Genomic DNA, 27,679 nt, shown 5'->3' with positions numbered 1-27,679 from the left:
CTTGCTGCTGCTGTAGCATACATAAAAAAGGTTCTGTCCTTCTTTGACACCAATTGGCCGACCATACCCAGGAGAAAGGCCTCTGGTTTCTTCAAGAAGGTATACTTAAATACCTTTTTCAGTTCATTATATATCATCTCCCAGAAAGCCTTAATCCTTGGGCACGTCCACCAAAGGTGAAAGAATGTCCCTTCAGTTTCTTTACATTTCCAACATTTATTATCGGGCAAATGGTAGATTTTTACAAGTTTGACTGGGGTCATGTACCACCTATATATCATTTTCATAATATTCTCTCTTAAGGCATTACATGCCGTGAATTTCATACCGGTGGTCCACAACTGTTCCCAGTCAGCAAACATAATGTTATGACCAATATCTTGTGCCCATTTTATCATAGCAGATTTTACCGTTTCGTCCTCAGTGTTCCATTTCAACAGCAGATTATACATTCTCAACAATATCTTAGCCTTGGGTTCTAACAATTCTGTTTCCAACTTTGATTTTTCCACCTGGAAACCGTTTTTCCTATCCAAATAGTAGGCCTCTCTTACTTGAAAATAATGTAACCAGTCTCGCACCTTATCTTTAAGTTTCTCATAACTCTGCAATTTCACTTTGTCTCCCTCCTGCTCCAAAATTTCCCAATATTTTGGCCAGTTAGATTCCATGTTAAGCTTTTTCAGGGCCTTTGCTTCCATAGGTGAAAGCCACCTTGGGGTTTTATTTTCCAAAAAATCTTTATATTTCATCCAGACATTGAACAATGCTTTCCTGACAATACGGTTTTTGAACGCTTTATAAACTTTAGCCTTACCGTACCAATCACTGGAGTCTTTTTTCAGCCTTGCTTTGGCTTATGGTCAAGACAAGCTACTTTGCATGCAACTTCCTAAGCTACTGGTTACCACATATTTCTTGCATGTCCCTAGTTTCTGCAGAGGAAGGGAACTGTTATGCATGGTATATTACATTGCTGCCCTCTGTAATGTCCTATTTCCACATGTAAATATTTCTTGAGACTGGGAGATTTCATCATTGGTGCCACAATGACATCTATATATTTAGGGCAGGACTCCAGACCTGACTGCAGCCAGAGAAATCTGAGAAGCATCTACTGCTTGGAAAAACACTAAGCGCCAGACAGAACTAAACTCACCAGCATCACCATGAAGCCAGGCAGCTTTTTCCTCCTCACTCTGATGGTCTTCTTTTTGTACTCAGGTGAGTCGTATTTCATATTGCAAAAGTTCTCTTTCTCAGAGAGGTGTAGGGACCATACAATTCATGGACTATTCATGCCTTCAAATGAGTGTAAGAAGGCTCCACCTGTGGTGGCCAAATCCAGTTAAAATCTCCCTGCAAATGTTGGTGTTCACTGGCTGAAAGCTAATGGAAGGAGAGGACATTGTGGTCAATCATAGGGACACTAAGGACAGAGACACACATCTCCCCAACACACACACACCTTTCTCTCCTTTCTCTCATTCTTTTGAACACTGAAACATGTCTGTTCTCAAGGTTCCTCCTTTATGAAATTATACATTCCAGGAAGAACCAGAATGAATGTGTTGCTGTGTGAGATTTACTCTATCAAATAAAGATAATTTGCATCAGAGCTCTACAATACTCAAGGCACCCACCACTATTCACACAATAGGAGCCTTTTTGAAAACGGAGGCTTGAAATATTAATGCCCCCTGAAGCTACCATGTACCCTCCTTTCTTCATGGTCTCCATGTGGCTCTTATGACATAAAAAGTGGACCTAGCCATGATTCTAAACACGCAAAGCACCACAGCCAGGCATTCAAGGGAAATCAACAGAACTGGGTCCCAGTTAGTTATGGACTAAACCAGTATATACAGTTATTTGTATTTAGTGTAGTTAATGGACTGAACCATTTCCCATTGATTTGATTGTCTTCCTATCCATGCCCAGTGGCATTTAAAGGAAATTGCATATTACCAAGGCACATTATAGATGCACTTTTAGGATAACAAAGGATGTACAAGATACAATGCACGTCACTTTTCAGTTCCTAGAAATAAATGTTATCAAATGGACTATTATGCAGCATATGGATTTGCGAAATAATTTTTACATTTTCTGTGTTTTGCATCTAGATGTTGTTGTTAAAGCATCATTTGAAGAGGTAAGTGGGAAATCATTTATTCTTATGATAGAACATGGAAGTAGCATGGAGTTAAGTGAATTTATATTTCTTGTGGAATTTTTAATTATTCTCTGTGTGTGTGTGTGTGTGTGTGTGTGTGCGCGCGTGTGTGTGTGTGTGTGTGTGTGTGTGAGAGAGAGAGAGAGAGAGAGAGAGAGAGAGATGGGTTTTTCCCATGGTTTCACATCTCTAGTCCCATCCCTTTTAAAAAAAAGTCGGTGGTATTATTATTAGTTCCAGTTGCTACCCACAATTTGTAAGAAAGTCTCAGCTTGTGTTTTGTCGTACTACTAGAAAAATGCAACCTGTGTCATTTATAAAACAGTGCAACTCGTACAGCACGTTGGTAACAAATATTCACACAGTTGTTCAAAAATAATTTTACACCATTTATCAAATATGTGAGAAAGACTCAATTATTTATAAAGTGCCATGGAAACTTACAAACTACCTAAAATAAAGTGAACTTGCAATATCAGATTTTACTAGGTTCTTACAAATTCTTGACTCTGTTTTTTGTATTTTCTTGTTTTTCAAATAAGTTCAAGAAGATTCAAGAAAAGGGCAAGTTCAGCATTGTTCCCAGTAGCTGTGAGGTCCTGATGAAGCAGCGTATAATAAAGAAGACAGGGCCAATTCATTGGGGTTGGTTGATAGCACACTCCCTGAATATTAAAACATTACAGCCAGTAGGATTAAATTCCGAATTAGATCTTTCAGTTTTCATTTAATTACAGCAATGGGTATTGAAATGTGTATCTGGATGTGAAATGCATAAGATGTAAGTATTAATAGTATCATGTCCAGCCTCTACTCCACTACCTCACCTCTCTACTAATGTAAAACACCTGTTCAAAAACCTAGAATGAGAGAATGTATATATATATCTGTAATCAAACAGGGCTACCTTGCTAAGCTATTCAGTCTTGTATGCTTAAGCCAAGAAACTGTCTCTTCAGAGATATGTAAGTACATAATTATGAACTTTTGCATGAAAATTGATTCTTTCTATATAGTGGGAGAAATTATATTTACTTTGTATTTAATTGAACACCTAGAAGTGTATTATGTTGATTCTGATAAGATTCCGTTTGGATTATTATCAGTTAGCACTAATAGACACGTGGCACGAGACAACTGAAGAAGCCCAGAAAACTGTGCTCAGGGAGTGTGCTATCTGCCAACCCCAACAAATTGGCCCCACCAGGGGCAAAACAGCAGCCTCTCAACTGCATGGACTGCTAGGGCAAAACGGGGATAGAATGCTGGAACCCTGTCTTCGTTCTTATACGTTGCTTCATCAGCACCTCAAAGCTACTGGGAACAATGTTGAACTTGCCCTTTTCTTGAATCTTCTTGAACTTATTCGAAAAACAAGAAAAAACGAAAAACTGAGTCAAGAATTTGTAAGAACGTAGAAAATCTGATATTGCAAGTTCACTTTACTTTAGGTAGTTTGTAGTTTTCATGGCACTTTGTAAGTAATTGTCTCACATATTTGATAAATGGTGTAAAATTATTTTTGAACACCTGTGTGAATATTTGTTGCCAACGTGCTGTACAAGTTGCACTACCACTGTGTTCTGTAGTAGCCTAGTGGGGTTATTCTGTTATTACTAGACAGACCACCCAACCTTGCAGGCATATTACTTAGCCACTGTCTTATGAATCTAGGCACTCATTGTGTTTTTCTCTTAAAGAAGTATTTATTTGCAAAAACCACTCTTAAATGTGTCAAGCATGAAACGCCTGGAGGTGCCCACTCGCAATTTGACATGATTAATTTTCTCATGTTTGCAATTTTTGTTTTGCAGCATGAAAAACTTTGTACCTGTTCTAACCCTGCAATATTTTAAACTTTAAGGTATCTTGCATGAGATCCCTGGCACTGACGATCTATAATTTGGCAGGTTTCAGCCCCCACAATGGGGCCTTACCGTGTCACCAATCACATGCTCCAAGTGGGAACTTAGGATGAATACAGAACAACCTTATCACACAATTCACTGCTTGCCAGAATGATAAATCAGCATTTCCTGTGCTTGAATGTACACCTTAATATAATACTTGGCGTACTGTCATTTGCATTCCTCATCTTTGCCTCATTCTTAATCATGTCACATTCATAGGCAAGACCTATGGAAACCAGTGTCTCTTCTGCAATGCATATATGTGAGTATATCAAAGAATCATGCAGTTGGAAAGAACCCCGAGAGTCATGTAGTCCAACCTCCTGGAGTGCAGGAATCTTTTCCCCCCCTCTGACATCTTTGTTGGAAGTTAAAAAGTACGTGATTATATTTGCACTAAGCATGGTGAGATGTAAATAAAAGAACTGAAAAGAAAAAGAGAATCAGCACCCATGTAGAAGGAAAGTCAAGCGGAGGGAAACCCCTCTCCTGAGTTTTGTGTTGCTTATGAGGCCCAAAGGAACATGGTGAGCAGAGCTAATCTGTAGGTAGCTCTGAATTTGAAGATGGAGTGGGTTGGGAGGGCTATTCACATGCAGCACCCTCCTGACACTCTTATTGCTCCCGCTAAGAGTGTTGGGGGCAGGGGATATATGCCCAAATGGGCTCTATCGCCATCCCACCAGGCCGGACTCAACTCAAAAGGTAATAGGGTTGGCCCAGAAGAAAAATAACCAAAAAAGCCATAAGGGAATTAGGGGATAGTAAGAACATTATTCTGAAGGTAACAAAGGCCTACACTAGGTTTTTCCTTAATGTGGATCTTGGAATTGCTCTAGGTAAATGCCTGAACGTTTACCCCTGGAGTAGTTTGACTCAGATTTACAATGAAGGCGGGCAAAGGGGAATCTTCCACAAATGGTAGACCTGAAAAGAATATTGGTCCCTCTTGCTCAATATTGGCTAGGCTGTCAGAATGCAGTTTTCCAGGGTCTCAGACAGGATTCTTCCTCAGCTCTTTCCCATCCCAAAGACAAAGAGCAATGATGGCATAAGCTTTCCCACCTATATAGTATTTCTCTTTCAGGCGTTATAATGAAAGCTGCATCTTATGAATTCTCATATTTATTTACTTCTTTTTTTCTCATTGGCAAAAGTGGAAGAAAGCTGAAACTGAAATACTTAGGAAGATGCACAAGACTATGAAACACCTGCAAAAGAAGTCCCATTTCTCTTTAAGCTTCACTCATCGCATAACCACAAAAAATGCATTCTTCTCTTTGCTTATCCTCTGTGAGCCAGTGAATATCTTGCAACACCTTAATTCGGTTTATCAATAAATAAGCTCAGCAACATTATCAAACTCTCCATACATTTATTTGTGTATTATCTATTCTTAAAATTATTATATGATTTGGGCAAGAGATCAGTCTTGAAGTTGGTTACTAATAACGCACAATCAGGGAACTGAGTCAAACAATCAGGAGAATTTTCTCCCTTTCGACTATTACATTTCTGACTTCTGGCAATTGAGTTCTGCAGATTAAAAAAACCCCCAAAACACCTGTAGAGAGTAAGGTGATTAGTTAGACACTGAGGCTAAATCCCATCCCCTTGCCATGATACATTTCTTTGCTTTTCTACTGATTTTTAATCGAAGCAAATTAAAAAAACACACCAGACATAGTTATAAGAGAAAAATACACATAGTAAATCAATTGCCATAATATAAATTGATATATGCCATACAATTGGGTACCCACCTACATCATTGTGCTAGCAGAAGACTTAAAGTTAATGCAATGGGATTTCTCTCCTGCTTGCTTTCCCTACCTGGGTGTCTCACTGTGTCACCTATGTTGCTCTGGTGGATTTGGGAAATCCCTAGGGGAGGTTAGGCTATGCAGAGGAGGAGAGAGAGAAGGGGAGACCGTTCTGCTGCACAAGGGGAACGTAAGAAGCAGCTGCTGGATCAGGCCAATGGCCCACCAGATCCATCATCCTGTTCTGCATATGCCCAGTTGCCAAGTTCATTCAGGATATCTCTTAGAGGCAGCAACCATCTTGTTTTAGTGAGAGAGAAAGGCAGAAGAGCTCCTCAATCTCACAGATATTGTTCCACAAGGAAATCTCAACAGAGCAGAGAAAATAGTGTCCATCCTTCAGCCTTTTCCACCAGAAGGCAATTCAACTGCTCATCAGAATATCCGCTTATGGTAGGGAAAGGCAGGAAGTACCCCCATGTTGTGCAAACATCTGATAAAGTGTCAGGCTTCAATCCAATTCACTCTTCCTTGAAAGAGAATCCTTACTTCATAAGGCTTACTGCTGAGTAAAAATGCATAGGATCAGGGGAAGCTCCTTTGAGCGACAAAGTGGGACATAGCTCTGCCAAGATTTGGAACCCTCCAAACTCTCCAGACCCAAGGTCCAGACTTTCTCCTGCCAGCTTCTTGTTTCCAAAATTGGCCAAGATGTGGGATCATGCCCGTGTCTCTTCTGTCCCAGCATCCTGTTCTCACAGCTGACAACCAGATACCTATGGGATTCCTGCAAGCAGAACCTGAGGGCAAAAACACTGTGGTCAGCTACCACAGACTTTTTACTAAGGCCAGACCTGAGGGCAAAAACACTGGACCTGAGGGCAAAAACACTGGACCTGAGGGCAAAAACACTGGACCCACCTGCTGTTTTCCCAGGAACTTGTATTCAGAAGAAAATGGCCTCAAACAATGGAAATCCAAGATGCTCACGCCATACATTCATGGCTTGTTTTCTCCTATCACCAAATCTTGTTTTCTCCATGCTTGTTTTCCACTTCTGTGGTTTTAAACAATTAAAGATAATAAGTGTGTTTGACGTATATAATGTGTTTGTATTGCTTTCTGGGACAACAATACTTCTCTTATTTTATGACTTACATGCTGAACGAGTAAGGCTCCTTTGTTTTTCTTTATGCTAAAATGATTGCCTTTGGTCAAAAGAATCCCAGAATTTCTAAAACTGTTTTGTTTGTACCTCATTTCTTGTGACCTGCAACAGCAATGTCATCATCACACCAGAAGGCCGCATTTCTTAAGGATCTGGTTGCCAAATATTTCTTGCACACACGGGGAATGTGCACTTAAGGGGAACCATTAAAACTGGCAGAAAACATTGCAGTCCTGTATAATCACATTTGCATGTGTAAATATTTCTCAGAAATTGGGAGATTTCATCATCAAGGCTGCAGAAACTTCCATAAATACATGGAAGAGATGCCATACCTCATCGTAACCAGTGGAATCTGAAAAGCATCTACTGCTTGGAAAAGCACTAAGAGGCCAACAGATCCAAACTCACCAGCAAAATCATGAAGCCAAGCAGCTTTCTCCTCCTCACTCTGATGGTCTTCTTTTTGTACTCAGGTGAGTCATATTTCATATTGCAAAAGTTCTCTTTCTCGGAGAGGTGTAGGGACCAAACAGTCCATAGACTATTCATGTCTTCAGATGAGTGTAGGAAGGCTCCACCTGTGTTAATTAAATCCAGTTAAAATCTCCCTGCATACCTTGGTATTCGATGTCTGAAAGCTAAATGAAGGAGAGGACATTGCTCAAACATAGGGACACACATCGCCCCAAAACACACACACACACACTTGAGCCTTTCCCACATTCATTTGAATACTGAAACATGTCTGTTCTCAAGGTTCCTCCTACATGAAATGATAAATGTCAGGAAGAACCAGAATGAATGTCTTGCCATGTGAGATTCACAATCCATCAGGGCTCTTCATTCCAGATAGTGCCCAGTACTTTCCACCCAATAGGAACCTCTTTGTGAGGTGAGACTTCAAACATTAATGCCCCCTAAAGCTACTACCACCACACACCATGCTTCCTTCACAATCTCTACATGGCTCTTGTAAGATAAATAGTGGACTTGGGAACAATTCTAAACACACACGGCACCACAGCTGGGTATTCCACTGAAATAAAAAAACTGGTACCCAGTTAGCTAGTAAATGAATTAGTATATTCAGTTATTCCTATTTAACTGATTACACCATTTTCCATTGATTTGATTATCTTCTAATCCATGCCCTGTGACATTTAAAGTAAATTGCATATTTCCAAGCCACATTATGGATGCACTTTCAGTATAACAAAGGATGTAGAAGATGTTGTTGTTGTTTAGTCGTGTCCGACTCTTTGTGACCCCATGGACCAGAGCACGCCAGGCACTTCTGTCTTCCACTGCCTCCCGCAGTTTGGTCAAACTCATGCTGGTAGCTTCAAGAACACTATCCAACCATCTCGTCCTCTGTCATCCCCTTCGCCTTGTGCCCTCCATCTTTCCCAGCATCAGGGTCTTTTACAGGGAGTCTTCTCTTCTCATGAGGTGGCCAAAGTATTGGAGCCTCAGCTTCACGATCTGTCCTTCCAATGAGCACTCAGGGCTGATTTCCTTCAGAATGGGGAGGTTTGATCTTCTTGCAGTCCATGGGACTCTCAAGAGTCTCCTCCAGCACCATAATTCAAAAGCATCAATTCTTTGGCAATCAGCCTTCTTTATGGTCCAGCTCTCACTTCCATACATCACTACTGGGAAAACCATAGCTTTTAGTATACGGACCTTGTTGGCAAGGTGATGTCTCTACTTTTTAAGATGCTGTCTAGGTTTGTCATTGCTTTTCTCCCAAGAAGCAGGCGTCTTTTAATTTCGTGGCTGCTGTTACCATCTGCAGTGATCATGAAGCCCAAGAAAGTAAAATCTCTCACTGCCTCCACTTCTTCCCCTTCTATTTGCCAGGAGGTGATGGGACCAGTGGCCATGATCTTCGTTTTTTTGATGTTGAGCTTCAGACCATATTTTGCGCTCTCCTCTTTCACCCTCAATAAAAGGTTCTTTAATTCCTCCTCACTTTCTGCCATCAAGGTTGTGTTATCTGCATATCTGAGGTTGTTGATATTTCTTCCGGCAATCTTAATTCTGGCTAGGGATGTAGAAGATACAATGCTCATTTTTTGTTCCTAGAAATAACTGTTCTAATATGAACTGTTATTCAATATACGGATTTTCTTTATAACTTTACATTTTCTGTCTTTTGCTTCTAGATGTTGCTGTTAAAGCATCAATGGAAGCGGTAAGTGCCAAATATTATGATAGCGTTAGGAAAATATTCTTTAAGAAACAAATAAAAGTTCCTTGAAGCTTTAAAAAGGGTTCCAGAATTTTGTTTAGTGTGTGCGAGCGGCACTCTAGGCTTGATTGGTGCCAGCTGGAGGTACAAATAAAGGGAGGAAGTTGAAGAAGAAGAAGAGTTTGGATTTGATATCCCGCTTTATCACGACCTGAAGGAGTCTTGAAGCGGCTAACATTCTCCTTTCCCTTCCTCCCCCACAACAAACAGTCTGTGAGGTGAGTGGGGCTGAGAGACTTCAAAGAAGTGTGACTGGCCCAAGGTCACTCAGCAGCTGCATGTGGAGGAGCGGAGACGCGAACCCGGTTCCCCAGATTATGTGACTACCGCTATTAACCACTACACCACACTGGCTCTCGCAATTGCAATTGAAGGTTGCAATTTCCACATGAGGAAAGCACACACACTGTCTGTGCTGGTCCTGGGGGCTAACTGAGAGGTGAGGTCTGAGTCCAGTCCAAGGTCAATGGTGCAAAATGAAGGCAGTCCATAGAAGTCGAAGCTGGTTGCAGGGCACGGCGTCGGGTGAGGTCAGGAGCTCCGGCAGGGAAGCAGGGCAGGGGTCAGGCTGCTACTGACAACCAACGATGTTGCTCCTGCAACTTGGGACTGGGGCTGGCTGGCTTTTATCTCCCCCGAGGCATAGGGTGGCCCCAATCCACAGGTGACTTGCCTCTCCTGGCCTGGAGGCAAGCATTCCTCCTGAGGGAACTTAGTTCCCTCTGCCTCTCTGCCCTGAGCCTCTGCAGCTCAGGAGAGGCTGGAGGGTTACCGGACCCAGAGGCAACCTCAGCTTCCTCTGACGGGGCTGAGGGTGGAGCACCTGCAGGCAATGGCTCCTCCATCCCCTCAGGAGCCAGAGCAGACTCAGTTGGTGCCTGCACCTGAGGATCCAGCACAAGTGAGGACCCTTCAGGCTCATGCCCCAGCCCCAGCTCAGCTGGTTCTGGAAGCGGGGAATCCTGTGCAGGCTGGGATTCCTCAGGTTCAGCATTCAAATCCGAATCCCAGGCCATCACACAGTCAGTACACATGCTGACAACAAGGTTGGAAGTAAATCCCCAAGGCTCCTAAACACTGGACTTCTCTGTTGTGTGGAGCTGGCACAGTCTAAATGGCAAAAAATAATCCACATTCCCAGCTTTCCTCCTGACTGCCAAGAGCTGGAAGAGCCTCAGATGGGAGTACCTTTCTGCCCCTTTCCAGCCTGTTAATAGTTGGGAAGAGCAATGCTAACTAAAGCAAAACAGAGCTGAAATTCTCTTCCTACGAACTGAATACAGGAATCACACACACATACGTCATGTCTGGGAGCATCAACCTGTCTTTGGAAGAAGTGGTAACTTGGGTTGAATATGGAACAACATTATCACGCAATTCACTGCTTGGCAGGATGATAAACCAGCTTTTCCTGTGCTTGAATGCATATCTTAAATTAACACTTGGTGTATTTGTTATCTGTGCTTCATTATTAGGCAAGTCATAGTCAGAAAGGCCTTGCAGTCCAGAGGTTAAGGGGGGAGGAGCCCTTAATAAGTGCTGTGTCCTTTTTCTTCAGAAATATTGCCAAGGGTACCCAAAAGTCATATGCACTGAGGAGTATCATGCCCACTGTGGTTCTGATGGCAAGACCTATAGCAACCGGTGTCACTTCTGCAATGAATATATGTGAGTATATCATTTTGTTGTCGTTTAGTCGTGTCCAACTCTTCGTGACCCCATGGACCAGAGCACGCCAGGCACTTCTGTCTTCCACTGCCTCCCACAGTTTGGTCAAACTCATGTTTGTAGCTTTGAGAACACTGTCCAACCATCTCGTCTTCTCTCATCCCCTTCTCCTTGTGCCCTCCATCTTTCCCAACCTCTGGGTCTTTTCCAGGGAGTCTTCTCTTCTCATGAGGTGGCCAAAGTATTGGAGCCTCAGCTTCACGATCTGTCCTTCCAGTGAGCACTCAGGGCTGATTTCCTTCAGAATGGAGAGAACCATAGAATTGTAGAGTCGGAAGGGACCACAAGGATCATCTAGTTCAAACCCCTGCAATGCAGGAAATTTTTTTTGCACAGTGTGGGTTATGTGTTGCATATGAGGCCCAAATGAACATGGTGAGCAGAGCTAATCTGTAGACCGCCTTGAATTTTAAACTCAAATGGATTCACATGCACCACCCTCCTGACAGTACTGTTGTTGCTGCTACTAAGTGGGATCCTGTGGGAGGAGAGGGCAGGGGAAAGATGCCCAAATCGGTTCTATGTTCTGTGACACAGATCAACAATGAAGGGTGGAGAAGACGGATCTTCCACCAAGTGGTGGAGCTGAAAGGAACACTGGTCCATCTTGTTCGATATTGTCTAGGCAAATAGCAGAAGCTCTCCAGGGACTCAGACATTATTCTTCCATAGCCCCTTCCCTCCCCAGGACTTAGGGCAATGATGAACTTAGTTTTCCCACCTATATAGTATTTATCTTTAATGAGTTATAAGGAAACTTACATGTTATGAATTCTCGTATTTATTTACTTCTTTTTTCTTATCAGAATAAAGAATAGAAAGCTGATACTAATGCACTTTGGAGAATGCAGAACAGTTTAAGATGCACAAGACTATGGAACATCTGCAGAAGAAGTCCCATTCCTCTTCAAGCTTCACTCATTGCATCACCCCCCAAAAAATTCCATTATTCTCTTTGGTTATGCTCTGTGAGCCAGTGAATACTTCGCAACATCTTAATTCAGTTCATCAATAAATAAGCTCAGCAACATTATTAAACTCCCCATACATTTACTTGTGTGTTATCTATTCTTAAACATATTAAGAATAAAATTTATATATGTCATCCAAGTTAGTATTCAGCTACATCCTTGCAGTAGTGCAAGAATTAGTACATAACACACAATCAAGGAACTGAGTTTTAAACAATCAGCCTAATCTACTCCCTCTGGACTGTAACACTTCTGACTGCAGACAATGGATTTCTGCAGATTAAGAAAACCCCAAACCACCTGTTGACAGCCAGGTGATTAGTTAGACATTGAGGCTAGAACCCATTACCCTGCCATGATACTTTTCTTTTCTATTGATTTTTAATGGAAGAAAATGAGAAAGAGAAGCAGAGAAATAAAAGTACACATAGAAAATCCAATTACCACCATATGAATTGATATATGCCACCCAAGTTGGTATTCAGCTACACCCCTTGCACTAGCTCAAGAATTAATGTCATTGCAATGGGATTTCCCTCCTCCGCTACGGATGCCAAAGCAGCTAGCTCCGCCTCTGCCTAGGACAACCAAACTAGGTGTCTCCAGGAAGACATCTGCCACGACCTGAAGCAGCTTGGCCAGGGAATCCTTGGTGCAGCGGGGAAGTCAGTACACCAAAAGGAATCCTGTACTGCCCCTATTGCCCAACTTCCAGAACATGCACTCAGAAAACTGGGTCTTCCCAATAGGATGTCCCTCCCTCATCCAATTCGAGATCAGTGACTTGCATTGTATCAAAAATTGGCCTGTATATGATTCTCGTTTTCAGAATGTAGGAATTGGGAGTCTGAAATCAGGAGACACTGTGGCCCCTTCAGAAGAAATTGCATTACCAAATTGCAGACATCTGCTTCCATAGGTTTTCATGCTAGCCACATCTAAACTCCCCACTCCCGAAATGTCTGTGTGTGTGTGTGTGTGTGTGAGAGAGAGAGAGAGAGAGAGATAAATCTCTATTGGCTAGAAGTCCATATAATAAATATTTACATGTAGAAAAAGGACATTACAGAAGGCAGCAATGTGATGTAGCATGCATAACAGTTCCCTTCCTGTGCAGAAACTAGGGGCATGCAAGAGATATGTGGTAACCAGTAGCTTAGGAAGTTGCATGCAAAGTAGCTTGTCTTGACCATAAGCCAAAGCAAGGCTGAAAAAAAGACTCCAGTGACAAATTGCATGTCATATAGTATTTGTCAAAAGATAACAATTTATTACATGTACTCCTAGCCAACACTGATTTCAGATATATATTTTCTGGGGGTGGGGAGTTTAGATATGACTATCATATCTAACGAGCCTTACTGGTTCAACATGTAAGCTAAAAATAAAACAGGTATTGTAAAGGTTGTCCAAGAAAGCAATACAAACATGTTATATACATCAAACACACTTATTATCTTTAATTATTTGAAAACCCCAGAAATGGAGAAAAAGATTTGGCGATAGGAGAAAACAACCCTTGAATGTTTGGCGTGAGCATCTTGGATTTCCATTGTTTGAGGCAATTTTCTTCTGAATACAAGTTACTGGGAAAACAGAAGGTAGGTCCAGTGTTTTTGCCCTCAGATCCAGTGTTTTTGCCCTCAGGTCCAGTGTTTTTGCCCTCAGGTCTGGCCTTAGTAAAAAGTCTGTGGTAGCTGACCACTGCCAAGTTCTTTAGATATTCAGGTATGTGAAATGTCCCAACATACTGTAAACTCACATCCCTTGGTGAGCAGTATGGGTAGGAGTGGGCCCGCAGATCACCGTAGTGATTTCAGTGATTTAAAGGCTATGTTGAAGCCCAAGTGTTGGAGATGGGGACAGCCCATTGAGGAAGCTTTTTGGGTGTTGTGCTTGGACCACCAACTGACATACTGGTTCTGAGCTAGAGGTTGGAGTAGTCCTGTGCCCAGTTTGAAAGCACAGATCTTAAGCCAGTACAGATCAAGGGAAGTTATAGTACTACTCTTTTCTGCCTTGGACAGAGCACACCTGGTATACTGTGTCCGATTCTGGGCACCCACAATTTAAAAAGGATATTGACGAACTGGAATGTGTGCAGAGGAGGGCAACCATGATGACCAAGAGTCTGGGAACTAAGCCTTATGAGGAACGGATGAAGGAGCTGGGCCTGTTTAGCCTGGAAAAGAGGAGACTGAGAAGAGATATGATAGTCATCTTTAAATGTCTCAAGGGCTGTCACATGGAGGAGGGATCAAGCTTTTTTCTCCTGCTCTGGACGGTAGGACTTGAACCAATGGTTTCAAGTTACAAGAAAGGAGATTCTGATTAAACATCAGGAAGAACTTTCTGACAGTAAGAGCTGTTCGACAGTAGAAATAACTCTAATGGAAGGTGACAGACTCTCCATCCTTGGAGGTTTTTAAGTAGAAGTTAGATGGCTATCTGTCGTGGATGCTGTAGCTGAGATTCCTGCATTGCAGGGGTTTGGACTAGATGACCCTTGGGGTCCATTCCAATTCTACAATTCTGTGATTCTAATTAGCTCTGCACCCCACACCCCTTATCATTATCAACACAATGTATTCCGGCTCAACTGGGTGGGGTTCAATGTTCGGTGCACTCAGAGTGAATCCACTGAAGCTAATAGACCTAATTAACTTAGGTTCATAAATTCAATTTGGTTAGAAAAAATTGAATGGGATAGCTTGCCAATTCTATACATACCGTCAAAATTAGCTCCCCTCCACCCACCCTCAATTCTCTCCAAGGGCAGCTGGTAGGTCTCATACCCTCCAACATTTCTCCCATGAAAATAGGGACATCCTAAGGGAAAGTGGGACATTCTGGGATAAAATCAGAAACCGGAACGGCTTCTCTAAATCAGGGACATCCCTGGAAAATAGGGACACTTGGAGGGTCTGAGCTCCTGGACCTGGCTATCTTCTCTATCTCCCTTCTCTCCATCTCTTACACATTCACACAATCACATGCACGGCAGGAAGAGAAGATGTGTGCGGTGGAAAAGATCAAACAGCCACACAGTGAAGCAGAGAGGCTGGTAACCAAACCACTCCCAGCTTATCTCCCAGTTTATGTTTGTGTCTTGCTCGATGGAGACACGGCGCCTGAGAGAAAAAACAGCAGCACAAAAGGATTAGAATCTTCCCTCTCACCCTCCATAGCCCTTTCTATGTGAGATAGTTGATTGGGCCTTTTTTCAACTGTTTCCTCTCCTTGGAAACAGGGCAGGAATCTGCTGCCAGTGCTTTTTATGACTGACTAAGCAAAGGAGATGCGCAGAAGCCCTCAGTTGTTAAAAATGCATTGGCATTATTGTGGTTGACAGGCGAAGACTGGACCTTGGGCTTGGAGAGTTTGGAGGGTTCCAAATCTTGCCTGAGCCATGCCCCACTTTGCCCCTCAGAGGTAAGGGGCAGAAGTAAGAACTTGCTTTCAAGGAAAAGTGAATAGGATTGAAACCTGACACCTTTTTTGAAGTTTGCACAGCATGGGGGTACTTCCAGCCTTTCCTAACAAAAGCGGATATTCTGAGGAGCAGTTGAGTTGCCTTCCAATGCTTCCTCTCCATTCTTCTTCTCCTAGTCCTCCAGTAGAAAAGGCTGAAAGACCTTTTCTCTCTATTTTCTCTGCTCTGTTGAGATTTCCTTGTGGAACAATACCTGTGAAATTGAGGAGCTCTTCTGCTTTTCTCCCTTACTAAAACAAGGTGGCTGCTGCCTCTCAGAGATGGGCATATGCAGAACAGGATGATGGACCTGGTGGGTGATGGGTCTGATCCAGCAGCTGCTTCTTACGTTCTCCTTGTGCAGCAGAAGTCTCCCCTTCTCACTTTCTCCTCCTCTGCATAAACTAACCTGCCCTGGGGATTCCTCAAATCCAGCAGAGTAACATAGGCAACACAGTGGGACACCCAGGTGGGGAAAGCAAGGAGGAGAGAAATCCCATTGCATTAACATTAATTCTTGCGCTGGTGCAATGATATACCTGGGTACCCACTTGAATGGCCTATATCAATCATATGACGGCAACTGAATTTTCAATGTGTACTTTTCTCTTATTTCTCTGTCTCTTTTTTATTTTCTTCTATTAAAAATCAATAGAAAAGAAAAGAAATGTATCATGGCAGGGGGATGGGTCCTAGCCTCAGTGTCTAACTAATCACCTGGTGTTCTACAGGTTTCTTGTTTGTTTGTTTTTTTACTCTGCAGAACTCAATTGCCAGGACTCAGAAATGTCATAGTCGAAAGGGAGAAGATTCTCCTGATTGTTTGACTCAGTTCCCTGATTGTGCGTTATTAGTAACAAACTTCAAGACCAATCTCTTGCCCAACTCATATAATATTTTTAAGAATAGATAATACACAAATAAATGTATGGAGAGTTTGATAATGTTGCTGAGCTTATTTATTGATAAACCGAATTAAGGTGTTGCGAGATATTCACTGGCTCACAGAGGATAAGCAAAGAGAAGAATGGATTTTTTGGTGGTGATGCAATGAGTGAAGCTTAAAGAGAAATGGGACTTCTTTTGTAGATGTTTCATAGTCTTGTGCATCTTAAGCTTTTTTGCATTCTCCATAGTATTTCAGTTCCAGCTTTCTTCCACTTGCACTGATGAGAAAAAAGAAGTAAATAAATATGAGAAATCATGAGATGAAGCTTTCATTATAACTCCTTAAAGAGAAATACTATATAGGTGGGAATGCCTATGCCATCATTGCTCTTTGTCTTTGGGATGGGAAAGGGCTGAGGAGGAATCCTGTCTGAGACCCTGGAAAACAGCTTCCTGTCAGCCTAGCCAATATAGAGCAAGAGAGAACAATATTCTTTTCAGGTCTACCATTTGTAGAAGATCCCCCTTCTCCCGCCTTCATCGTACATCTGTGTCAAACCTCTCTAGGAGCAAATGTTCAGACTTTTACCTAGAGCTGTTCCAAGATCCACATTAAGGAAACACCTAGTGTAGGCCTTTGTAAAGTAGGCCTTCATAATAATGTTCTTACTATCCCCTAATTGTGAGACGTGGGTGGTGCTGTGGGTTAAACCACAGAGCCTAGGACTTGCCAATCAGAAGGTCGGCGGTTCAAATCCCCATGATGGGGTGAGCTCCCATTGCTCGGTCCCAGCGTCTGCCAACCTAGCAGTTCAAAAGCACGTCACAGTTCAAGTAGATAAATAGGTACTGCTCCGGCGGGAAAGTAAATGGCGTTTCCATGCACTGCTCTGGTTCACCAAAAGCGGCTTAGTCATGTTGGCCACATGACCCAGAAGCTGTACGCCGGCTCCCTCGGCCAATAAAGCAAAATGAACGCTGCAACCCCAGAGTCGGTCACAACTGGACCTAATGGTCAGGGGTCCCTTTACCTTTATCCCCTAATTGCCTGATGGCTTTTTTGGTTATTTTTCTTCTGGGCCAACCCTACTACCTTTTGCGTTGTGTCTGGTCTGGTGGGATGGTGATAGAGCCCTTCTGGGCATATTTCCCCTGACCATTCCCCCCCCCCCCATCACTCTTAGCGGGAGCAATAAGAGTGTCAGGAGGGTGGTGCATGTGAATAGCCCTCCCAATCCACTCCACTTTCAAATTCAGGGCTACCTACAGATTAGCTCTGCTCACCATGTTCCTTTGGGCCTCATAAGCAACATAAAACTCAGGGCCATGGCTTAGAACCTGACATTTTGCAAAATGATTCCTGCACTTCCCAGGGGAGGGGTGTCCCCCTGCTTGACTTTCCTTCTACATGGGTGCTGATTCTCTTTTTCTTTTCTGTTTTTTATTTACATCTCACCATGCTTATTGCAAATATAATCATGTACTTTTTAACTTCCAACAAAGATGTCAGGGGGGGGGGGGAGATTCCTGCACTGCATGAGGTTGGACTACATGACTCTCAGGGTCCCTTCCAACTCTATGATTCCATGATATACTCACATATATGCATTGCAGAAGAGACACTGGTTGCCATAGGTCTTGCCATCAGAACCGCAGTGGGCCTGGTACTCCAGGGTGCATATTTGGTTTGGATACCCTTTGCAATATTTCTGAAGATGAAGGACACAACAGTTTTAAAGGTCCTCCCCGCTTAACCTTTGGACTACCCATTGTGGGCACTTACACCTGTCAAATTATAGATCGCCAGTGCCAGGGATTTCATGCAAGACAAATTAAAGTTTAAAATATTGCAGGGTTAGAATAGGTACAAATTTTTTCATGCTGTGAAACAAAATTTGCAAACATGGTAGTCCCCTCAGAGAAGATTAATCTTGCCAAATTGCGAGTGAGCAGCTCTAGGGGTTTCATGCTAGACACATTTAACGGTTGTTTTTGCAAAAAAATACTTTAAAAAAACACACAGTGAGTGCCTGGATTCTTAAGACAGTGGCCAAATAATATGCCTGCAAGGTTGGGCGGTCTGCCTAGTAATAACTGAATAACCCCACAAGGCTACTACTGAACACAAGCTGAGACTCTCTTATAAATTGTGGGTAGCAACTGGAACTAATACTAATAATACCACCAACTTTTTTATTTTTTTTTAAAGGGGTGGGATTAGAGATGTGAAATCCTGGGAAAAACCCAGCTCTTGTATGTTATATTTGTGTTGATGTGTTTTTGTTCCCTGTATTTTAAATTCTATTTTAAAAATTGACACACACACACACACACACACACACACAGAGAGAGAGAGAGAGAGAGAGAGAGAGAGAGAGAATATTTTAAAATTCCAAAAGAAGCATAAATTCACTTATCTTAACTCCATGCTACTTCCATGTTCTATCATAAGAATAAATGATTTCCCACTTACCGCTTCCCATGTTGCTTTCACAACAACATCTAGATGCAAAACATAGATAACGTGAAAATGATTTAGCAAATCCATATGCTGCATAATAGTCCATTTGATAACATTTATTTCTAGGAACTGAAAAGTGGGGTGCATTGTATCTTGTACATCCTATGTTATCCTAAAAGTGCCTTGGCAATACACAATTTCCTTTATATGTCACTGAGAATGGATAGGAAGACAATCAAATCAATGGGAAATGGTTCAGTCAGTTAACTATCCTAAATACAAATAACTGTATATACTGGTTTAGTCCATAACTAACTGGGACCCAGTTCTGTTGATTTCCCTTGAATGCCTGGCTGTGGTGCTTTGCATGTTTAGAATCATTTTTATGTCACAAGTGCCACGAGGAGACCATGAAGAAAAGAGGGTACATGGTAGCTTCAGGGGGCATTAGTGTTTTGAGCTTCAGCTTTCAAAAAGGCTCCTATTGTGTGAAAAGTGGTGGGCGCTGTCTGCAATGTAGAGCCCTGATGTACAGCATCTTTATTTGATAGAGTAAATTTAACATAGCAAGACATTCATTCTGGTTCTTCCTGGCATGTATCATTTCATATATGAGGAACCTTGAGAACAGACATGTTTCAGTGCCCAAAAGAATGTGGGAAGGCTCAAGTGTGTATGTGTTTTGGGGAGATGTGTGTCCCTGCCCCCAGGGTCCCTATGCTTAACAACAATGTCCCCTCCTTCCGTAAGGTTTAAACCAGCAAACAGAATGGTTTGCAAGGAGATTTTAACTGGATTTAGTCAACACAGGTGGAGCCTTCCTACACTCATCTGAAGACATGAATAGTCCATGGATTCTTTGGTCCCTACACCTCTCCGAGAAAGAGAACTTTTGCAATATGAAATATTACTCACCTGAGTACAAAAAGAAGACCATCAGAGTGAGGAGGAGAAAGCTGCTTGGCTTCATGATTTTGCTGGTGGGTTTGGATCTGTTGGCCTCTTAGTGCTTTTCCAAGCAGTAGACGCTTTTCAGATTCCACTGGTTATGGATGAGGTCTTGTATCTCTTCCATGTATTTATGGAAGTTTCTGCAGCCTTGATGATGAAATCTCCCAATTTCTGAGAAATATTTAAACATGAAAATGTGATTACAGAGGACTGCAATGTCTTGTACCAATTTTAATGGTTTCCCTTTCAATGCACATTCCACGTGCATGCAATAAACATTTGGCAACCGGTTCCTTAAGAAATACGGCCTTCTGGTGTGATGATGACATTGCTGTTGCAAGTCACAAGAAATGAGGTACAAACAAAACACTTTTAGAAATGTTGGGATTCTTTTCATCATTGTTTTAGTATAAAGAAAACAAAGGAGAAAAACAAAGGAGCCTTACTCCTTCAGCATGTAAGCCATAAAATAAAAGAGGTATTGTTGTCCCAGAAAGTAATACAAACACGTTATATACGTCAAACACACTTATTATCTTTAATTGTTTGGAAACCACAAAGTGGAAAACAAGCATGGAGAAAACAAGATTTGGCGATAGGAGAAAACAAGCCATGAATGTATGGCGTGAGCATCTTGGATTTCCTTTGTTTGAGGCCATTTTCTTCTGAATACAAGGTACTGGGAAAACAGCAGGTGGGTCCAGTGTTTTTGCCCTCAGGTCCTGCTTTCAGGCATCCCATAGGTATCTGGTTGTCAGCTGTGAGAGCAGGATCCTGGGACAGAAGAGACATGGGCACGATCCAGCAGCGGTATTCTTATGTTCTTATTAAACCACACTTCCGATGCTCAGAGTATTGCCCTAACAATATCTTTCCCATTTTTCCTTGGAGATTCTCCTTGAAGTGCCATATTCATTCTATTGAGATCACAGTGCTAAGGCAAATCCTTGGTACTTCTAAGGACAGAAGTCTCACAATTGTAAATGGGACTCAACGGTTCGGTAATTTTGGAGAGTGCTGGTTGCGTTGCCTTCTTTTTAAAAGTGTCAGGTATTTTGTACTATCTTTGCATCAGAACATAATAATGCTTACTTCAGGTAAGCTCCAGTGGCTGCAGTGGCAGGAGGGCAGCCCCACAGCTCTGGCCCACCCAATGTGCCACTTCTGGATGCTGAACTTTGACTTGGACCCTCAGCCAGATCCAACAGGGCTTTTCTTCTCAAAACCTTCTCCAGTTTTGAAAAATACAAATGGCAGGTGCAGAGCATGTATATGTTATGGTGTGTGCATCTGAGCCCATGGGCAGAAGTGGAAAACAGTACATGTTGGCTGGCAGTGGGTCCAGCAGATATGGAGCTGTATTTACTTCAGCAGCAATGAAATGATATCACCCTTCTCTAGAAACCCACGTGATACATTGCAATAAAGTTAACTGAGAATGTTACTGTCTTTTAATTCATTTTTATTGATTTACTTTGAAAATATCTGTTATATTTGCTATGACTTATGCTTGAGACAGTAAGCTGTTCCACGTACTATTTGCTAACTGGCTGGTTGCCAAATATTTCTTGAATTGTGCACTAAAAGGAAACTGTTGAAATTGGTACAGGACACTGCAGTTCTGTGTAATATTCCATTTCCATTTCTAAGCACTAAGAGGCTGACAAATCCACCATTACAATCATGAAGCTGCCTGGGTTTGCTTCTCTGGCGGTGGTCGGACAAGCGAGGTGCCATTTCGTTTTTCTGTATGGGACAATGACAATAAAGATTATCGTATCGTACTGCTGCACTCAGGTCCTCCTTTGGGTATTCTCACATGAATTAGGCTGGCCACTGTGAAAACAGAATGCTGGACTAGATGGGCCATTGGCCTGATCCAGCAGGCTTTTCTTATGGTCTTATACCATTCTAAACAGTCATGACTTTCCCCAAAAGAATCCTGGTAATTATAGCTTGTAAAGTAAGGGTGTTGAGAGATGTTACGAAAGCCCTATTGTCAAAAAACGTGGTCAAAAAACAACAATGTTAGGGATAAAAATAAATGAATAAATACATTTATTGTTGTTGTTCAGTCGTTTCGTTGTCTCTGACTCTTCGTGACCCCATGGACCAGAGCATGCCAGGCACTTCTGTCTTCCACCGCCTCCCGCAGTTTGGTCAAACTCATGCTGGTAGCTTTGAGAACACTGTCCAACCATCTCGTCCTCTGTCATCCCCTTCTCCTTGTGCCCTCCATCTTTCCCAACATCAGGGTCTTTTCCAGGGAGTCTTCTCTTCTCATGAGGTGGCTAAATTATTGGAGCCTCAGCTTCACAATCTGTTCTAGAGATTTGTAAAAAACCAAGTCTGGATCAGTCAGGGCCAGATAGGTCCTGGTTCAGGGTGACCGTTTGAAGACACAAATAAATTGGACCAATACTATGTGATATGCAATTTGTTGTTATAGTCCTTTTTCATCAGGGGTTTGGCTTATGGTCAAGACAAGCTACTTCGTATGCTACTTCCTAAGGTACTGGTTACCATATCTCTTGCAGGTGCCTGGGTTCTGCACAGGAAAGGAACTGTTATGCTTGGTACATCACATTGCAGCCCTTTGTAATATCCTATTTCCACATGTAAATATTTCTTGAGACTGGGAGTTTTCATCATCAGGGCCACAGAGACTTCTATATATTCAGGGCAGAGAGTCCAGACCTCACTGCAGCCAGTGAACTCTGAGAAGGATCTACTGCTTTGAAAAGCACTAAGAGGAAGACATAATTAAACCCATCATGAAGCCAAGCAGCTTTCTCCTCCTTACTCTGATGCTCTTCTTTTTGTGCTCAGGTGAGTCATATTTCACATTACAAAGGTTCCCTTTGGGGAAAAGATTTTTCTACAAATGTTCCATTAGATACTCCATCTCAGAAAGGAACCCAAAATCCATGAATTGTCCAGGTGTTCCAAAGACTGTATGAAGGCTCTTATTAGGTTGTCAACTGAATCTGATAAAATCTCCCTGCAAACCTCAGTGCTTCATTTGTGAAAGCTTGTGGAAGAAGGAGGCATTGTTGTCCCAGCCAGGGACACGGGAACAGAGAAGCACATCTCTCAAACACACACACACGAGTTGAACCCTCACATATTCTTTTGAATGTTCAGATGTAGCTATTCTCAAGGAAGCTTCGATATGAAATTAGTCAGTAGGAACGAGAAAGAATATCTTGTCATGTGAGATTTGCTCTGTCACCCTACTGAAAGCAACAGAATGGGCTTCAGTTCAGCTAGGAGTTGAATGGGTATATACATGTTTTCTTTATTAGTATCGTCAACTGATTAGCTAGTTTGATTTGATTCTCTTCCCATCAACTGATCAGGGACATTTAAATTCAGCTCCTATAAATGAACTTTTAAGAGAACAAAGGAAATGTAAGATAAAATGTATCTCATTTTTCTGTTCCTAGAAATAAATGTTTTCAAATGGAGAAATAAGTCAGGCATTGGGTAAGCCTTTGTTTGGTTGGAGGGGAGGTTGTAGCCTCCATCTTCCCCTCCTCATTAAGGGTATCTTGTTAAAGGAATCCAGGGGTGTGGGTTCTGTCCAATGCCTGAACGTGAGCTAGGGCCATGCCACAATCCCAACAGGGAACCCTCAGGGTGCCCCTATTTTATGTAAGTCATAGGGCTCCCCCTTTTGGTGGTTTGGTTACTCCCTGCAGACGGGCAGAAGTCGAGATATAGTCTGTCTTCATCCAATGTCTAAGACAAATGACTCACATCTGTAACCAATAAACCTGTGGCATATTCAAACCCATAAACCAAAATCCACTGTCCGTGTGTTTATTTATCCACTAGGGAACTGCGGGTCACAGGGCCTTGGCACGCAAAAAGGAAGTGTAAGATAAAATGCATCTCACTCTTACATTACATGAATGTTCTCAAATGGACTATTATTCAACATGTAGATTTGCTTTGGAATTTTTACATTTTTTATGTTTTCATTCTAGCCATTGTCACTGAAGCAAGTTTTGAACGGGTGAGTGGCAGTCATTTATTCTTATTACAGAACATCAAAATAACTTGCTGTCAAGATGTGTAATATTGCTTTTTCCTGCAGCTCATGGTTAAACTATAGAACTCGCTCCCACAGGAGGCAGTGATGGCTACCCCGCTTGATGGCATTGAAAGGGATTAGACAAATTCATGGAGTAGAGGGCTACTTCATGAAAGCCAGTGTGGTGTAGTGGTTAAGAGCAGTAGACTCGTAATCTGCTGAACCAGGTTCACGTCCCTGCTCCCCACATGCAGCTGCTGGGTGACCTTGGGCTAGTCACACTTCTCTGAAGTCTCTCAGCCCCACGCACCTCACAGAGTGTTTGTTGTGGGGGAGGAAGGGAAAGGAGAATGTTAGCCGCTTTGAGACTCCTTAAGGGGAGTGAAAGGCGGGATATCAAATCCAAACTCTTCTTCTACTTCTCCTTTATTGGAGTTTACACAGATGGCTTTTTGCACTGCCTCTCTCCTTGCCAGTCCTTCCACATAGATATAGCATAGTTGGTTGCAATGTTTGCAGGTCGCCTTTGAGTTCAGCAGATTTGCTTTGTGCAAAAATAAGACTGCGGCCCTGTCCCATTTTATCAGTACTCTTCATTTTGGGGGCGGGTGTGTTTGTGATTTCTTAAAACAAGAAAAACCTGATGTGCAACTAAGACCTGAGTGGTAAAAGCAACCACATGAGATTTGCCAGAAAATGGGTAATACTGTAAAATTTATTCTCTCTGTAGAGATATTGTCGAGGATATCCAAAACCACAGTGCACCCTGGAACTCAATCCCCACTGTGGCTCTGATGGTGTGTCATATGGCAACAAGTGTGACTTCTGCAATGCGTATATGTGAGTACAGGTTTTGCTTATGAGGTGGAAATGTTAAGTCTGCAAGCCGTGCATATTCTGTCAACTTAAGTTGCCATTCGTCTTTGGTTGAGACGTTGCTTGTTATCCATTTTTGGGCTAACAAAACACAGGCCGCAATAGTATCATACATAAATAACCTTTTTTAACACCTGGGAATATTAGTCTGAATTATCCCCAACAGAAAGGACTCTGGGTTTTTTGGGGGGAGTACTTTTAAATATTTTTTTTCCAATTCATTATGGATCATTTCCCAATACTATTTTACGATTTCTTCACAAGTCCACCAACCTCCTCACCACTCTCTTTCCCCACCCCCAAGGAGCAGAGATGCCCCTGTCAGGAGGGTAATCGTGTTGAAGTGCCCCACCATGCCTATCATGACACAAAAGGTAGTAAGGTTGATCCAGAAGAAAAATCACTCAAAGGTCTATCAGGAAATTAGGGGGTAATAAGAAAGTTATTGTGAAGGTAGGAAAGGCTTACACTAGGCGCTTCCCTAATGTGGATCTCAGAATTGCTCTGGTGAGAAGTCTTAACATATACTCATACAGAAGCTTCTGACATGGATGAACAGTGAAAGCTGGAAAATGGGGGTGTTTTACCAAGCAGTGGTGCTGGAAAGAACATATGAACATAAGAAGCTGCCTTATACAGAGTCAGGCCACTGGTCCATCCAGCTCAGTATTGTCTAGATTGATGGGTAGCGGCTATTGTGTTTATTAATATTGCTCTTTAGAAGCTAAAAGAACTTGTTCCAAAACCAGACACAAAACAATAATGACACACCCAATAGTCGCATAATATCATGCGCTTGTTTCAACACAGGCCTAACATCTTAGAAATATGAAATAACTTTTCCCAGAGCTGAAAACAAAGCTCTTTCTCTCCACACAGACTCCATTAGCCTGGAGGCTATTTTCTCCTGGACCTCCTATCTCTTCAGCCCTTCTTCAGAAAAACAAAGACCAACTCACACACCTAAAATGGAGAACTGCAATTGAATACCCCATGTGATCATGATGAGTAGCAGAGATACATTCTCAGTTAATCATTTAAATGTTAGGCATTCTGTTGCTCTTTCTTAGCTTCCAATGCCATGTCTTGAGCGATACACATACAGTTATTTTAAATGTCAATGTAGAATCAAGCAATTATACTTAACCCTATCTCTTCAGGTTATTGGACAGGATTCTTTCTCATCCATTTCCCTTCCCCAAGAAATAGAGCAATGATGAACTTACCTTTCTCACCAATACTATTTCTGTTTAATGAGTAATAATGAAGCTTGCATCTTCTGAATTCTCATCCTGAGTTCTTCGCATTGTCTTTCCCGCATCAGCCGAACTAGAAGACGTCTTAGACTGAGGAACCTTGGAGACTGCAGAAAATTTGACGACTAAAGAACAAAAGGACAAAAGAAGGTCGATTTCTCATCATACTCTGTTCATGCCATCTCTAGGAAGAAATTCATTATTATTCCCTCTGCTTATGCTCTGTTCGGCTAGCCAGTGAATATCTTGCAACATCTTCATTTGATTTATCAATAAATAAGCTCAGCATTATAAACCTCTCCATACATTTATTTCTGTATTATCTACTTTTTAATTTATTATGTGATTTGGGTGAAAGAGAGATCTGGAATTTTCTTACTAATAACGCACAATGAAAGAACCAAGTCAAACAATCAGCAGAATATACTCCCTTTGGACTGTAACACTTCTGACTTCAGGCAATTGATTTATGTAGATTAAAAAACCCAAAAACAACCCACCTGTAGCCAGATGATTTAGTTAGACATTGAAGCTAGAACCCATCACCCTGCCATGTTACTTTTTAAAAACTTTTTTATTGATTTCCAATAGAAGAAAAGGAGAAAAAGAAACAGACAGAATTGAGAGAAATGAGAGAAAAATACAAAAAACACCATTTAAATTGATATATAACAATATATATCTGTGTATTCAGCCACAGTCGTGCACTAGTGCAAGAATAAATATTATTGCAATGGGATTCCCTTCCTCTCTGCTTTCCCTACCTGTGCATCCCACTCTGTCCCCTAATTTTGCATGCTGCACAAGGAGAAAATAAGAAGTGCCCCAGCTTCTCAACAGAATATCTGCTTATTGCAGGGAAAGGCTGGAACTCTCCCCATCCTGCACCAACTTCAGATAAAGTGTCAGGCTGCGATCCTATGCAGAGTTGCTTGTGAGTGACTCCTTACTTCACAGGACTTACTGCTTAGTAAACATACATAGGGTCAGGGGAAGCTGCGCTGAAGGGCAGAGTGGAGCCCTGCCAAGATTTGGAAGCCTCCAAACTCTCAAAACGCAAGGTCCAGTCTTTCTCCTGTCACCCACAATAATACCAGTATATTGCCACCTCTGTAGATTCTCACCTCTGTCTCCAAGGAGAAGGAACAGTTGAAAAGAGGCCCAAGCAATTATTGTACATAGAAAGGGCTATGGAAGGAGAGGGTGGCAGTGAAGATGCTACTCCCTTTGTGCTGTTATCTTTCTCTCTCATAAGCAATGCTTCCATCCAGCAAGGCACAAGCATAAACTGGGAGATAAGCTGTAGAGAGATTTGGTCCCAAGCCTCTGTATCCCACCATGTGGCTGTTTGCTCCCACAGGAGGCAGGGATGGCTACCACCCTCGATGGCTTTAAAAGGAGGTTAGACAAATTCATGGAGGAGGCTATCAATGTGATGGCTATATGTTCTACCTCCAAAGTCAGAGGCAGCAATGCTTCTGAATACCAGTTGCTGGAAACCACGAGAGGGGAGAGTGCTTGCTGCTGCACTCAGGTCCTCCTTTGGGGATTCTCACACGCACCTGGTTGGCCACTGTGAAAACACAATGCAGGACTTACATGGGCCATTGGCTTGATTCATCAGGCTCCTCTCTACAAGACGTAGCTTGTATATGAAATTAGTCAAAGGGAACCGGAATGGAACATCTTGGCGTGTGAAATTTATTCTATCAAACAGCTGGATATCCCACTGAAAGCAACAGAATGGGCTTCTCTTTAGCTAGGGGTTG

General features: G+C 42.2%; 2 protein-coding genes across 2 annotated transcripts; one reads left to right on the top strand and one right to left on the bottom strand.

The window, feature by feature from the left end:
* The first annotated feature begins 7,371 nt into the window (after positions 1 to 7,371).
* Positions 7,372 to 26,147, top strand: LOC310839460 (ovomucoid-like). Its single transcript, XM_083728097.1, has 4 exons — positions 7,372 to 7,493; positions 23,732 to 23,760; positions 24,509 to 24,618; positions 25,979 to 26,147. Exons 1-4 carry the CDS (start codon positions 7,439 to 7,441, stop codon positions 26,037 to 26,039), a joined length of 255 nt encoding a protein of 84 aa, XP_083584223.1. The 5' UTR covers positions 7,372 to 7,438; the 3' UTR covers positions 26,040 to 26,147.
* LOC310839461 (ovomucoid-like) lies at positions 16,385 to 19,829 on the bottom strand. Its single transcript, XM_083728098.1, has 4 exons — positions 19,707 to 19,829; positions 18,804 to 18,832; positions 17,930 to 18,039; positions 16,385 to 16,608 (listed from the first exon to the last, which is right to left on the bottom strand). Exons 1-4 carry the CDS (start codon positions 19,759 to 19,761, stop codon positions 16,554 to 16,556), a joined length of 249 nt encoding a protein of 82 aa, XP_083584224.1. The 5' UTR covers positions 19,762 to 19,829; the 3' UTR covers positions 16,385 to 16,553.
* Positions 26,148 to 27,679: the final 1,532 nt, after the last annotated feature.

The sequence above is a fragment of the Podarcis gaigeae genome, assembly GCF_964106915.1.
Source record: "Podarcis gaigeae genome assembly, chromosome: 2".
In the NCBI taxonomy this organism is placed as follows: domain Eukaryota; kingdom Metazoa; phylum Chordata; class Lepidosauria; order Squamata; family Lacertidae; genus Podarcis; species Podarcis gaigeae.
Note: the sequence above shows the minus strand (reverse complement) of the source record. Positions and strands in the feature narration are given on the sequence as shown.

Bases quoted from the DNA above. Each gene is read 5' to 3' on its own strand.
- LOC310839460 (XM_083728097.1), top strand. From the start codon at position 7,439: ATGAAGCCAAGCAGCTTTCTCCTCCTCACTCTGATGGTCTTCTTTTTG. The intron at 23,761-24,508 runs GTGAGTGGCAGT...TTCTCTCTGTAG, and splicing joins CTGAAGCAAGTTTTGAACGG to AGATATTGTCGAGGATATCC. The intron at 24,619-25,978 runs GTGAGTACAGGT...TTCCCGCATCAG, and splicing joins GACTTCTGCAATGCGTATAT to CCGAACTAGAAGACGTCTTA.
- LOC310839461 (XM_083728098.1), bottom strand. From the start codon at position 19,761: ATGAAGCCAAGCAGCTTTCTCCTCCTCACTCTGATGGTCTTCTTTTTG. The intron at 18,833-19,706 runs GTGAGTAATATT...TTTTGCATCTAG, and splicing joins GGTCTTCTTTTTGTACTCAG to ATGTTGTTGTGAAAGCAACA. The intron at 16,609-17,929 runs GTGAGTATATCA...TTTTCTCATCAG, and splicing joins CTCTTCTGCAATGCATATAT to TGCAAGTGGAAGAAAGCTGG.